The following is a 14,062-nucleotide window of genomic DNA, read 5'->3' on the forward strand; positions in this document are numbered from 1 at the left end:
AGAGCTTAATTAACATGTAATTTTTATGTACACATTAGTTGTTATTTTTATGTAAAAAAATTTTTTAATAACGAAAGTTATTGGGGGCAGGTTTCTGTGCCAAGCTGGAAGAAAATATAAATACTTAATGAGTATATGCCTGAGAACAGCATATTAGAAAATCTCTAGTGTGGGAATTGATGTTTTGATTTATTTCTCTATTTTAGTAATAATTTGGATTTATAAAAACATATTGACATATTTTGTGGAGATTTTTTTCAAAATATATTATTTGTAACATAGGTAATCACATCTCAAAAAATCTCTAATGTGAGAATTAATGTAGATTTCTCATACATTTTGAACTGTGCGGACCCTGTGCCCGCGCCCTCTTTTACGCTGCAACAGCCGTATTAGTCACAATCTGAATGTTATGTCGGTTTTGTTTTTATTTCAATATATAAGTACCTAACGGTTTTGATTGTTATTGTTAATTGTTACAGGTAACTGGTGTTCTTATCATCTACAAGAAATGGTAGTATAAGTATCTTTATAAATTAGCAGTACTTACCTACTTTAGTCGGGTGTCTCGATATGTTTTACATCTGGGAGCCGATTTTTGAATTTCGACCGCTCGATTTCGTGTATTTCGTTCAATAATATCTCCACTACTAGGAATTTAAATTCTACTAATAGAATTGAAAACGAGTAGTCAATACCACTCGATTCCTAATTTCTATCACTCGTATTTCAAAAATTTGCATTTTTTCGTTTTCCACCGATTGACGAATTCAAGCGATAGAAATTCAAAAATCGCCCCTGACCGGCTAGCATGAGTTGCGTTCACGCGCGCGAGTCCATACTTGAAGTCGCGCTAGATACATGGAGTCGCCCGCGAGAACGCAGCTCATGCTAGCAGGTCTGTTCGTTCTTAAGATCGCGTGATCGCACAGGCGACATATGCGGAGCAATTAATTTTTATTAATTTTTGATTCAATTATTACTTCATAGTTATTTAGTAGATACGATTCTTTTGTCATTAATGAAAAACATTTTTGAAACGCAATTCTGTGAATGCTTGCCTGTCAAATCTTATCGACAAAAACCATATTATACTATGTATTACCAATTAGACAGTTTTTTTTAAGAAAATTTTAAGCAGGAGAAAAAAGAGCGGGATTTTTCAAACGATATTTAGAACTTAATTAACACCTCACAAATCACTCAATATCTAAATAACTATAATTGCCAAGAATAATTATTTCCACTTCGCGACGCTTTTACACCGTACGCCAACGAGAGGAAGAATTGTCTAGAAAAAAAGAACCCCTGGAGAATTTATCCCACAGCTTGTCCTATATTCTCATAGCATACGCGAGTGCGGGCGGCTCAGTTCTCAGTCAAAGTGTACCTTTTGGGTGATTAACAGATACATTATTTAGTTAGACTATATACAACTATTCTTGTCCAGCGGTCGCTGCCGCTAAATGGCCGCGTCCTGCGTACGGAATTCCGCTCACGGCTCACGGTTTTCGATTGCTTGATGATTCTCTTCAATTTTTCCGGAAATTAGCCAGTGTTGCCATGCCACTGTTGCAAGCACACAAAGGTAGGAATACTCCGGCCCGATAAAAAAGTGTTGAGAATTTCATGTATCGGGCAAAGTATTTCGCTGAGAGGCTTCTTGACTAGCCGTCTGTTTCTGTTTGCAAAAGCGAACGAGGCTCACCGTCCTAGTTAGGATATAATCTGGTACCTATGTCTCAAGCGCCAGGCCAGAGTAAAAGCGGCAAACCAAACCAAAGCTTCAGATTTGTTTCAACTATATTATTATGTGCAACGCAGTTCTCAAACATTCCACGCGGGATGTAGCGTACAAACGCATTTTATTTCGTGTATTAGAACTTTTTTTTCGGCGTTTTTAAGCCGATAATTATTTTTCTGCGCGTAGGGCGTTTCTGTCACAGAAAAAGAAAATCTGCAAATCTTCAGAAAATTCGCGTTTGTACGGGATAACGGTAGACAACTTCATGGAATGCCCCGGTTATACTCGTAGATGGTTAGCCCGATTTTACGCGCCCTATCTCGGCAAGTGACTGGGGTTGTTTTGTTTTTTATTGTTAGGTACCAGCGGAACATCTTTATGCAAATTGTATCACGGTGCAGTAGCCAGTTAAACAGGAACACAAGGCTGTGGTTAATTAGAAATTTATTTCTAAAGGCTTTGAATAATTTGCGAAGCTGTGGAGTTTATTCCGTTCTTAACAGCATACCCAAAATTTGTATTGTTGTTTACTTTTCACTGCTCTGACATTTAATTAATGTGTCCTTTATTGAATTGCTATTAGTGTGAATGGATTGTGGATTGCGAACAAAATGTTTCCATATCCAGTAGATAAACGAAATATATGCCACAATTTACTTTCGCATTTGTACCCATTGTTTACATACCCAATAATTTACCTATGGCAATAAGAATAGCTTATATTCATTTCAAGTTTCACGGTTGCGCGCATTTTTTAAAGTATTTTAATAAAATGAGACTTGATTGCGCTCACTTACATTTATTATTTTATACCTATTTGTCGCGAATAAGTCTCACCGCGTTAAAAAAACCGCACTTTATGCACTCTCTTTTAATATATAGGTACTCTACTATTATTGGGTACACTCATATACCTCTAATAATTCAATGTATAGACTAGCAACAGTTATAATATATAACGGAAGCAAAGTCTAAATTAAGGTAAATAAAGGTAACAAAATAATTCGCAATAAACCCGATTATAAATGTGATTTTATGTGTTCAAAGCGCGAAGGTTTTAAATGCTATAAAGTCTAAATTTTCTGGGTCTGCAAATGCCAAACTCTTGATTTGATAATGTCATCAACTCGTCGACATTGCATGACGTTATGTGACTACTGGCTATATGAGCTGGCATTTCGAATAATTGGCTGGGATGGCCGGTGAGTATTGATTGAATGGGTGGAATAATTTGTGCCAGGTCGAATAGTCGCGGTCGCGGTGTGATTCGAAATGCGGTGGCCAAAGGCCATGCGTTACTGTTTTGTGTTGTTGCAACCGCTTACCTACAGGATGCAGGAGCCTGATTCTGATTTTGATTTCTTGTTCTGATACTATTATGGATTTGAGTGACGAAAGTGACGAAACTTGGAGACTAACCACTATAACTGTAAGAGATCCCCTAAACTAGCGTTTTTTGAGCGTCGACGTCAGCCATGGAGTTGACTAAACGCCGACGCTGGGGAGACACTAGTGTGGGGGTGATATTCACTTGAGCTTGGTAAGCAGTTTAAACATCACGATTGGAGTATGCATACACTGACGGAATTCTCTGTCTTGAAATCTCAAAGCGAAAAGGTTGTGCAATGAAGGATTAGTAGGAATGTCAATCCTGTTAAAGTTATAACAGTTAAGGTTATTGTTATGAATTCATCGATACGACACATTGTACGTGTAAAGTAATCTTAGAAAAGATTCGAGTTATTATCACGAAGAGTATGCAAAGCACCGCACCGCAAGCGAATAAAACATAATGTAGTTTTCTAAATATTTGCTCAAGAGGAATATATTTATCAATAAAATTAATAAAAATTACAGTCTCATTTGCTAACCACTCTTTCAGGTTCAGGAATGATATCTTGGGATGTGAAAATAACCACCAACTTTCGCTTGTATCGCAATTAAAAGAGTGGAAAATTAAGCTAATCAATCCCATTATGCAGATTATGCACACTTCTTGGAAACTTTGCCAAAGCCCTATATCGTGTATTTTTGTCATTTAAGTAAGTACGTGCTCTTTTAAAGATTAATTATGATTTTCTTTGAGCATTTTAATAGTAGTTTATGTGACTTTTGCATCATATTGGCTTGTAATATGTGCGTAGATAAAGATATTAAGAGCATTCAAGAAAACTATGTATTAATTCTAAAAATAGTAATGCCCAAAATACTACGCGATATTTGGTTGACAGTGGGATAAAACTGTTTTTTACTGCTCTTTTAAATCGCTTCATACTCTTCGCTGTCCATTGAGTGTGACACCTGCCAGTTGTCCACTTTTTCCCGAAATTAGAAAAATCCCGTCAAAGAGTGAAAAAGAAATATGCTTTTGATGCAATCTGTCATAGAATTCGGAGCTACGAATGCGTGTGCAATGCCAACTTCGCTTTAATCCAGCACGCTTTGCGAGTTAAATTTGCCACTGGTGTAACTCGCTTTTAGCGGCTTATATCTAGTATATTCATATTGCCTTTCAAAGGCCAATTCTAAATGAAAACTCGTTGCATATGAAATAATTGACTACCGCAAAAATTTTACTTAACGATGAAATAATAACCACTCCTGTTCTCAATTTTTTGAAACATGAAGTCAAGTTCTTGATAGCAGATTTGTTTGTCATTTAGGTAATATACACAAAAAAACACATTACAATTGAAACATACAATAAAACACACAATAAGTTAATCTAAACGTAGGCTAAAACGAACGTAAATGTAAAAGAGATACGTGGTAGCAGACAGTTTATTTGACATCTTGGTTTCATTTTATTCAGCCTTTTTGTCCTGATACAGTCTCAAAGGCCCATGATCAATTCCTTTTAATAAAAACCCGCGGTACAAAGTACAAATCTATTGTTTCAAACTTTTGACACTTGAAGCGCGTGACAGAATAACTCCTGATGACAGCCCTATAAAATGACGAGCCATCTTGTCAGCTCGACGTGGAACCGACATGTAATGTGTCGTGCCGACGTGTAAGCCTTATGGACTCAACGTAATTGTTCCGCCATTTTGACATTCTGCCAACAGAACGTGCAATTTATAATGTGGAATCTTCCGCGAGTTCGTCAGCTGTAAGTGCTTGTCGTTTTGCTTAAAAAGCGTTCAAGACTTTGTGAGCTTTGTCGCGCCAATACGTAGGATTATTTAAGGAAAGTATTTGAAGTTTCAAATTTCTACGTAGGTAAGTACCTACCTATTCATATTTTGTAATCATTGCACTTTACTTACAATTTTTAATGCATTTGCCGAGTTAAATTATATGTAGATATAATGTTAAATTATATGTAGGTATAGATAATTTTAGCTACTTAGAAATCGTACAAGTGTTAGAGGTGATCTTATTTCTTTATACCTATACTAAAGTTGAAGTACTCGTAAAGTTCTAATTTTTAGCGCCACCAATTTCCTGCAGCCTGATTATTATAAACAATAAGTAAAGACCCAACATTGTCACAAAAAAACTAACTCGAGTAATTGACTATTGTTATATAACATCAAATTATATTTATGAAACTTTGTTAGGCTTTGATATCGAAGATTATTATTATTTCTGTACTAATATTTACCCAATACCGAACAACACAAAGTTTCGCTTTGGTAAGGAAACTACGGCACAGAAAAGGAAAAGTTATATATCACCACTGCCTTTGTATCCGGGTTATATTCGATGAATTATTCGATATAGTAAATGTGGCTTCCAAACTAACATACCTATAGTGTCAGGCCGTCGTCGAACTTCGTACCGCGTCATGAGGGGTAAGAGAAACATAGTTTATTTTGCATGATGGGGCAATGAGGAGCCCCTACAAGTGTTTCTGGTGCCCCAATGTTTCTCTTAGCCCATCTAAATCTAACCATATATAAAAAACCGGCCAAGTGCGAATTGGACTCGCGTTCCAAGGGTTCCGTGCATTACACAATTTTTAACAATGTACCTATTTTTTATGTCTGTGTCTAAAAAATACGTAGGGGTCTCATCAAAACCTAAGTAATTAAGTCCGACTCACGCTTGACTGCACATTTTAATAGGTTTTCTTGTGATCTATAGGTAAATAGCTATTTTGTATTATTTTTTAAAAATTTTAGACTAGAGGTTTTAGGGGGATTTTTTTTTTATTTTAGGGGGGGGGGAGTAATGGTCATTTCTTGGCTATTTTCTTAAATAACTTCTAAATTATTTATTTTAAAATTACAAAAAACATATATTTAAGATTCTCATAACGAGCTCTTTCATTTGATATGTAACACGATATAGTTTTAACAACTTTATTTTTTTATTTTCTCATTTACCAACCCCCGAAAAGTGGGTCCCATGTTTAAGATTCATTTGTTTACGTTACATGTCCGTCTTTGGGTTACAAATTTACGTATGTGTACCAAATTTCAACTTAATTGGTCCAGTAGTTTCGGAGAAAATAGGCTGTAACAGACGGACAGACACACGCACGAGTGATCCTATAAGGGTTCCGTTTTTTCCTTTTGAGGTACGGAACCCTAAAAACCACTACTTTATTAGGTACTTATCACCGTTGCATTGGTAGACCTATTTGTAAAAATATATCGTACGGGTCCCTATGAATATAGAACAACTTCTCCGGCTACATATTGGCTCATATTGTAACTAAAACGGGGCAGAATCGGCACGAAATCGCTGACTGTAGTAGCATCAAGGGATATCGGATCTTGAGCGCCGCAAAAGTGATTCTGTTTCGACGAACCTTACAAGTGATTTCATTTTCGAAGGGACCTTAACAATTGGCGGAAATCGGAATTTCCTCGTACACTGGCTTTGTCGCCTAATCTTTAACCGTTGCGACGAATCAAACGGGCCTGCGAATTGCGATTTGGAGAGGAAATTTGCTTTTGTATCAAACGTTACATTATTCGCCGCACTAAGTCGACGCGAGTAACTTGATAAGCTCGGACGCTGAGCGGCTAAATCGAATGCATATATATACACCAATCGTGTGTGTTCTTTCTTTTACATTTTATTCTTTTTATATCATTCCGGTTAAATATCAACTTATACGTTCGTGAGTTTGGTATAAATAAATACTTGTTAACTTTCACTTTTCGCTTTTTCCATGTCAGGTATTGAAATTTAACTTATCTAACATGCATAATATATTGAGAATAAAAAAACGTTTACCATCAAGCGATTTGTCTGCTCGTTTGCTTTCTATATTTAAAAAAATAACTAAGTGAAAAATACAGACACTAAAGAACATAAGCCTCATCGCATAGTCATCTAACAAGCCCATATCCTCTGCAAATAACACGACAACCATTGTGTTTCTCCTGCTCACTTAGCTCCCCAAACTAATGTCCCTACCTGTACTATGTGACCACACTCCAAAGGGCCACTTACACTGACAAATGCGAGACGCGATCAATGGCGGGAAGCGGTAGAAAGCGAACACCGGATAGAACTAAGCACTTTCGTTGGCCATTATGGAATTGTTTAATTATTGTGAAAGTATTTGTTGCTTTAAAGAAAGTTTGTTTACTAGGCTAGTTTGGTAATTTACTTGTTTAAGTATAAATGATATACATTTATTACACATAACATAAGTCGTTTAATTTATAAATTGATCGTTGAAAGCAATTATGTACACAGTTAAATAACATACATTATGTAAGTATAAACATGATAGGGCATTTATGGCGGTTACGAGTGGTGAAATATACTTGTAGCAAAAAATAAAGCAAAAAGTAAGTAAGACTGTTAGTTTTTACTCTTTTTTACGACATTACATGCATATTTCACCACTCGTAACCGCCATAAATGCCCTATCATGTCTATTGCCGGCCGTCGATTGATTAAGCCCACAACAAAAACAATATCGCGTCGTATTGTCGCCGCAAATGGCCGGTTGACATGACGTTTAGGGGACATAGGGCGGATATGACGTCATTACTGTCATATAGCCTATCGCACCCCTATGGAATGGACGCGAGTCACTTAGTATGTCCATCGGCGCCGTTTCCGGACAAATTGGGTGGTACGGTGAAGCGAATTTTCTTTTTGGGTTGGTTTTTAAATAAAATCTAGGGTGAGGTATTGAATAGTGACCTACGGCCTACATACATATTTTGAAGAAACGTCACTTTTGACATTGACATAGGTAATCTATATCGTTTCTAGACCTAATATTTCACTTATCTTAAAGTTCGAATCGGGCCCTAGTTGGGTCGTTTAAATCAAAAATATGTAATTACAGTTTTATTTTCATAGTAAATAGCTAGGCGTCGCTGAAAATCAACACGGTTTGTTAAATTTACCTTACTTTTTTCCTTTCACCTGGTTTGTATGTGTATACACACACATGTATGTGCACTGCTCCATATAATGTTAATTTCAAAGTTAACAACAAAACAAAAATAACAAGTGTTTTTCCTGGGCGGAAGCTAATCTAAATGCACCTGTTTTGCGGAACATGTGCGGTTAAATAAATATCCCTGTATTAGCATTTAAACTCATAATTGATATTGCCAAGCCGTTAATTATCTGATGATATGATAATATAGTGTGACCTGTAACACGAGCAAATAATTAAAACATATACAACACATATTACCTATTGTATTCCTATTGTACTCCTCAAACTTTTATTTAACTACTTTTAAAATATTTTAAATCCTTTAGAGGCTTTAGACTTCCTATTTTTCGTACAAAATAAATATTGCCTTCAATGTACACTAACATCATTGTAATTGACGTTACTTGTCACGCGTCAAATATAACAAAATTGGCAAAACATTGCGTCTTAGAATAAACTTTAAAGCGGACTAAAAATCAAAACACACGTTATGTTTCAAAGTTGCTGTACAAATGTTGGTCAGTTTGAGAAGTACAGCCTACAGTTTAATTTATTGCTCATATTACAGGCCACATCCGGTAGTAATATTACTTTTGTATAGAACGTTTTGCTTATATACTTTATATGCTTACTGTTGCAAAATATATCGAAGTTTTAATGCGTAAGTACTATCAGGAGCATTAAAAACAGAACAGAGTACTTAGTAATAATTTTTAAGAAAAAAAAACCGACTTCAATGGGGGATGCCGCTGAAAGTTTACTTATTGTTGATGGTGCACTCTTAGATTCCAGACAATGAAATGAAATAGACAGCATATTTTGCGTAATTATCCTAATCCATCTTTTGACTAATTTTACCTAATTGCCTAATTATTATAATATTGCCTAATAATGTAGAAAAGGAGGTAAAACCACCCACTTTTCTAGTAGCATTTCGTTTTTGTAAGGGTCGCAGTTCTAACCTAACCTTTTTTTTTTTTTTTTTTACATGGGGAATGCTTTTACGCATACCGCCGGGCCTGGACGGTTATGTGGGACTCAGGGCTGTATAGAGGCCCCACTACCCACTAAACCCCATGGTGTCCTCTCGCCGCTGTGGTTGCGGGGTTACGGGGAAGCTCACGCAATGCGTTCTAACCTAACCTAACCTACTTTTCTGATAGCATTTCGTTTCTGTAAGGGTCACAGTTCTAACCTAACCTAACCCACTTTTCTAATAGCATTTCCGGGTCCGGGCCTGGGTCCGGATCCGAGTCCGGGTCCGTGTCCGGCTGTCCGGTCCAAGTTTGGGTCAGAGTTCGATCCGGGTCCGGATCCGAGTTGGGGTCCATGTCCAGACCCGGGTCCGGGTCCGAGTCCGGGTCCAAGTTTGGGTCTGGGTCCATAAGGAAGAGAACAAATCGCCAAACGTGAACTATGTGTCATTGAAGAGTTCCATTCTGATCATCATCAGCAGTTCCACTTAATCAAATGTCACTTTTTTAAATGTAAATGCTGGATTTGTTGATGAAAATATAAAAATCACAATATGTATGCATTTCACATTTGAGGAGTTCCCTCGGTTCCTCATGGGTCTCATCATCAGAACTCGAGCTTGACAAAAATATGCCTTAAAAACTTAAGTTGCTTAACAAACATAACGAAGAGGACAAATCGCTAAACGTAAACTATGCGTCATTAAAGAGTTCCATTCTGATCATCATCAGCAGTTCCACTTCATCAAATGTCACTTTTTAAAATGGAAATGCTGGATTTGTTGATAAAAATACAAACATCACTATATGTATGCCTTTCACATTTGAGGAGTTCCCTCGATTCCTCATGGATCCCATCATCAGAACTCGAGCTTGACAAAAATGTTTCTTGAAAACCTAACTTGCTTAACAAACATAACGAAGAGGACAAATCGCCAAACGTGAACTATGCGTCATTGAAGAGTTCCGTTCTGATCATCATCAGCAGTTCCACTTCATCAAATGTCACTTTTTTAAATGTAAGTGCTTGATTTGTTGATGAAAATACTAAAATCACTATATGTAAGCCTTTAACATTTGAGGAGTTCCCTCGATTCCTCATGGATCCCATCATCAGAACTGCGTTTTGACAAAAACGGGACCAATCTGTATGTATATACTTACAATCAAAAAAAGAATTTTCAAAATCGGTCCAGAAATGACGGAGTTTTGGAGTAACAAACATTAAAAAAAAAAACCCAACCGAATTGATAACCTCCTTTTGAAATCTTGAAGTCGGTTAATAAAAAAAAATATTACCACGAACTCACTTCTCATCGAGTAACTTATTTTAATCATTCGTTTTATCTTATATTCACAGCTTCTAAACTCATGATTAATCGCAATATCGATATGTAAATCCCAATTTGATTTAACCCCTTGAGTATTTGGCTAGCATTTGAGCTACATTTGAGCTGGGACACTGGGAATGAAAAACTGAAGACCCTTGTCAGATTCTGCGGTAAGAGGAATGCCGAGTGTTGTTTAAATCTCGTATCTTTTCCTACCAACTATATTATTCGAAAAGAGACCCTACTTTGTATTTAATAAAACTCATATTGGGGGGTAGGTTATATGGAGGGTAGGCATAGAAACACGAGTACACATCAGCTGATAAAACTTTTATTTAAATTATTAAAAAGTAAATATTTTGGCCTTAAATCAAAATTAAATTAATGTTTAGTTGATACTTTTTACCTACCAGCAGTTCTCTTTGCTAATTTCACTTTTAATAAGGTTGACACTGTTTACTGTGTTAAGTCACTTTCACTGCACTTTAAACTGACAATGAAGTCCATCAAGCAGTCCGTGGAGGAGATGTCTGTGAGCTTCAACACAAGGATGGCGGAGTTCCAGGCACAAATAGATATGGCTACTCCGGGGAGTCCCACCGTCTCTTCTGTTGCTGCGCAGTTTGAGGCTTTCCGATCATTTATAATTAAAGCCTTGGAGACACTTCAGCAACAAGTGGAGTTCCTCAGCCATCAAGTTGACAGCCTGGAGATGCGGTCGAGGCGCAAGATTCTCCTCTTTCATGGCGTTGCTGAGGAAGATGGTGAGGATACTTCGGCAAGAGTCGTGGGATTGCTGAGGACCCATTTGAAGAGCGAGCTCACAACTGATGACATATCCCGGAGTCACCGTATGGGGCGTCCTCGTAAAAACCAGACCAGATGCGTGTTAGTGAAGTTTCGCGACATTTCTAATCGCAACGATGTGTGGTATAGCAAAACCGCCTTGAAAGGAACGGGCGTGATTGTGTCGGAGTTTTTGACTAAACCCCGGCACGACGTCTTCATGGCTGCCCGTGAACGTCTCGGTGTTCGTAACTGTTTTACGCGGGACGGCAGTGTCTACGTTCAAGTTAAGGAAGGGGAACGCCGCTGCGTGTCGTCACTCGCTGATCTCGACTCCATCAAGCCGGCGCCGGAGTCCCAACCCGCCGTTAGTACAGCGGCGGTACCAGGCCCGGCTGCTAACAAGCCAGACAAAAGGGTGAAGCGTCAGGGAGCTATTAAGCCCCGTGTTTGAGGAATAGTGTTATTAGTTGTCGAGTAAGTTTCCTGTTTCTACATTTCAATTTGACTCTTGTTTTTGGCCGTGTAATATCTTGTGCGAATTTCTCTTTTACCCTCTTCTTACGTTATTATTTTTTACAACTTTACACTTCTGTCGGTTAATATTTCACCTATCGTTATAAATTTCTTGTTCGCTTGGCACTGACAGTAGTGATAAATGTCACAAGTGACACTTGACATGTATCAGTGTTGCCACTTACTAAATTGCGTTTTGTTGTTACTTTAAAATTTGTATCATATAATATTCAGTTACTGCTGGCGGGTCGTTGGAAATAATTTTAGTGAATTTGTTAGTCTTAGTTATTTTTATATTTATTATTTTATAATACTTATTTATTTTTATATATATTTATCCATAAATGGCAAACTTTAACGATTCTAGCGAAAATAGTGACTTTGTTTCTGCTTCCTCTGATTGTGATGATAGCTTTCATAGCCTCCCTCCCTCTCTTCATGACTTACTTGACCAACAACTTTCTGACGTTCCCAAAAACTTTAATGTCGTGCATATAAATGCCCAAAGTATTCCCGCCCACTTTAATGATTTTTTATTAACTTTTGAACTAAGTCGTATTGACGCCATTTTGATCTCCGAGTCTTGGCTCAAGCCTTGCCTCTCGTCTACCTCTTATTCGCTGCCCGGTTTTTGTTTAATCCGTAATGATCGCTCTGGCAGAGGAGGTGGGGGTGTTGCTATTTATCTCCGATCCCATATCCCGTATTCCATTTTAAGTATGTCTGCTCAATCCCCTTCTGTCACCGCGGAGTATTTATTTCTAGAGTTGAGCCTATCTCACTCTAAAGTTCTTTTAGGTGTTTTTTATTCTCCCTCCCTTCAAGTTAATTACTTTGCGTCTTTTGAAAAGCTTCTTGAGGATTTAATGCCATCATATACCCATCATATTATTATGGGGGATTTTAATACATGTATTCTAAAAAATGACTCTCGCTCCAAGTCTCTTAAATCCCTTGCTGAAGCCTGCAATATGTTCATTCTGCCTTCCGGTCCCACACATTTTTTTCCTAACTGTTCTCCGTCGCTTCTCGACCTTACCTTTGTCTCTTCTGTAGATCATGTTGCAAGGTATGACTAATTCTCTGCGGACGCCTTTTCATATCATCATCTGCTCTTTTTGTCTTATAAAATCCGTCCCCCTAAGGCCAAACCTAAAATACTCTTTCAGCGCAATTTTAGTCGGATGTGTGTTGAAAAGCTTCGTGAGGATGCCTCGAAGTTCGACTGGAGTGGGGTGTTGGAGGCTGCTTCAGTAGATGAGAAGGTATCGCTCTTTAACTCTGCTCTAACTCATCTCTACGATGTTCACGCCCCTATACGCCCGGTAAAAATTAAGCACCTTCCTGCTCCCTGGCTTACTGAGGACATTAGGTTACTAATAGCAAAAAAGAATTTGGCTAAATCTAGATTCAGGGGATACCCTACAGACAAAAATAAGGCTAAGTACCATGCTTTACGGAATCGTTGCAGTACAATGTGCCGAGATGCTCAGAGGCGACACATTCACAATTCCGTAGAAAATGGGAACCCCGCCAAAGTTTGGAAGTTCTTAAAGTCACTTGGAGTTGGGAAGCAACCTCAAAACTCAATCAGTGATAGCGTTGACCTCGACCAGCTTAACCTGCATTTTTCTTCTTCTGCCACTTTTTCTGGGTCAGTTAAGTTGGACACCCTTAACTTTCTTTCAAATATCCCAACTCCTGACTATCCCCCTTTCTCTCTTGCTCAATTTACTGACAGTGACGTTAAGAAGAACGTAATAGCCATCTCGTCTAATGCCGTTGGAGTCGATAATCTGAGCCGAAACATGATCCTTCCCCTCATTGACCTCATAGCTCCTATTATCACCTGTATCCTCAATAGCTCCATTTCTTCTAATGTTTTCCCGTCGCTTTGGAAAGATGCCGACGTCATTCCTTTGCCTAAAAAATCCAGTCCTTCCGCCTTCTCAGACTACCGTCCTATTTCCATTCTTCCTTTCCTCTCTAAAGTTCTAGAGCGTCTAGTACATCAGCAACTTACTTCTTTTTTGAACAGACACGCGCTCATGAACCCATACCAATCCGGATTCCGTACAGGCCACAGCACAACTACTGCTCTTGTAAAAATTACTGACGATATCCGGGCCGGTATGGATAATCGTAAGATCACGGTATTATCGCTTCTGGATTTCAGTAATGCTTTCAACACGGTTGACTTTGACATCTTGTTAGGCATATTGCGTTCACTTAATGTATCTCCTGCGGTAGTTGACTGGTTTCACAGTTACTTAGTAGGGCGTCGGCAGCGTATAAAGGCGGATTCCTATCGATCTTCGTGGTGCAACACGCTTGCTGGTGTCCCACAGGG

The 14,062-nt window shown here is 38.1% G+C and overlaps 2 protein-coding genes across 2 annotated transcripts in view; both read left to right on the forward strand.

Moving 5' to 3' along the window:
• LOC134747931 (uncharacterized) overlaps positions 1 to 14,062 on the forward strand; it is a 290,299-nt gene that overhangs the window by 46,025 nt on the left and 230,212 nt on the right. The window lies entirely within an intron of this gene.
• Positions 10,871 to 11,650, forward strand: LOC134747930 (uncharacterized). The gene has a single exon (XM_063682608.1). It carries the CDS (start codon positions 10,907 to 10,909, stop codon positions 11,648 to 11,650), a length of 744 nt encoding a protein of 247 aa, XP_063538678.1. The 5' UTR covers positions 10,871 to 10,906.

The sequence above is a fragment of the Cydia strobilella genome, chromosome 15 (assembly GCF_947568885.1).
Source record: "Cydia strobilella chromosome 15, ilCydStro3.1, whole genome shotgun sequence".
Classification (NCBI taxonomy): Eukaryota; Metazoa; Arthropoda; class Insecta; order Lepidoptera; family Tortricidae; genus Cydia; species Cydia strobilella.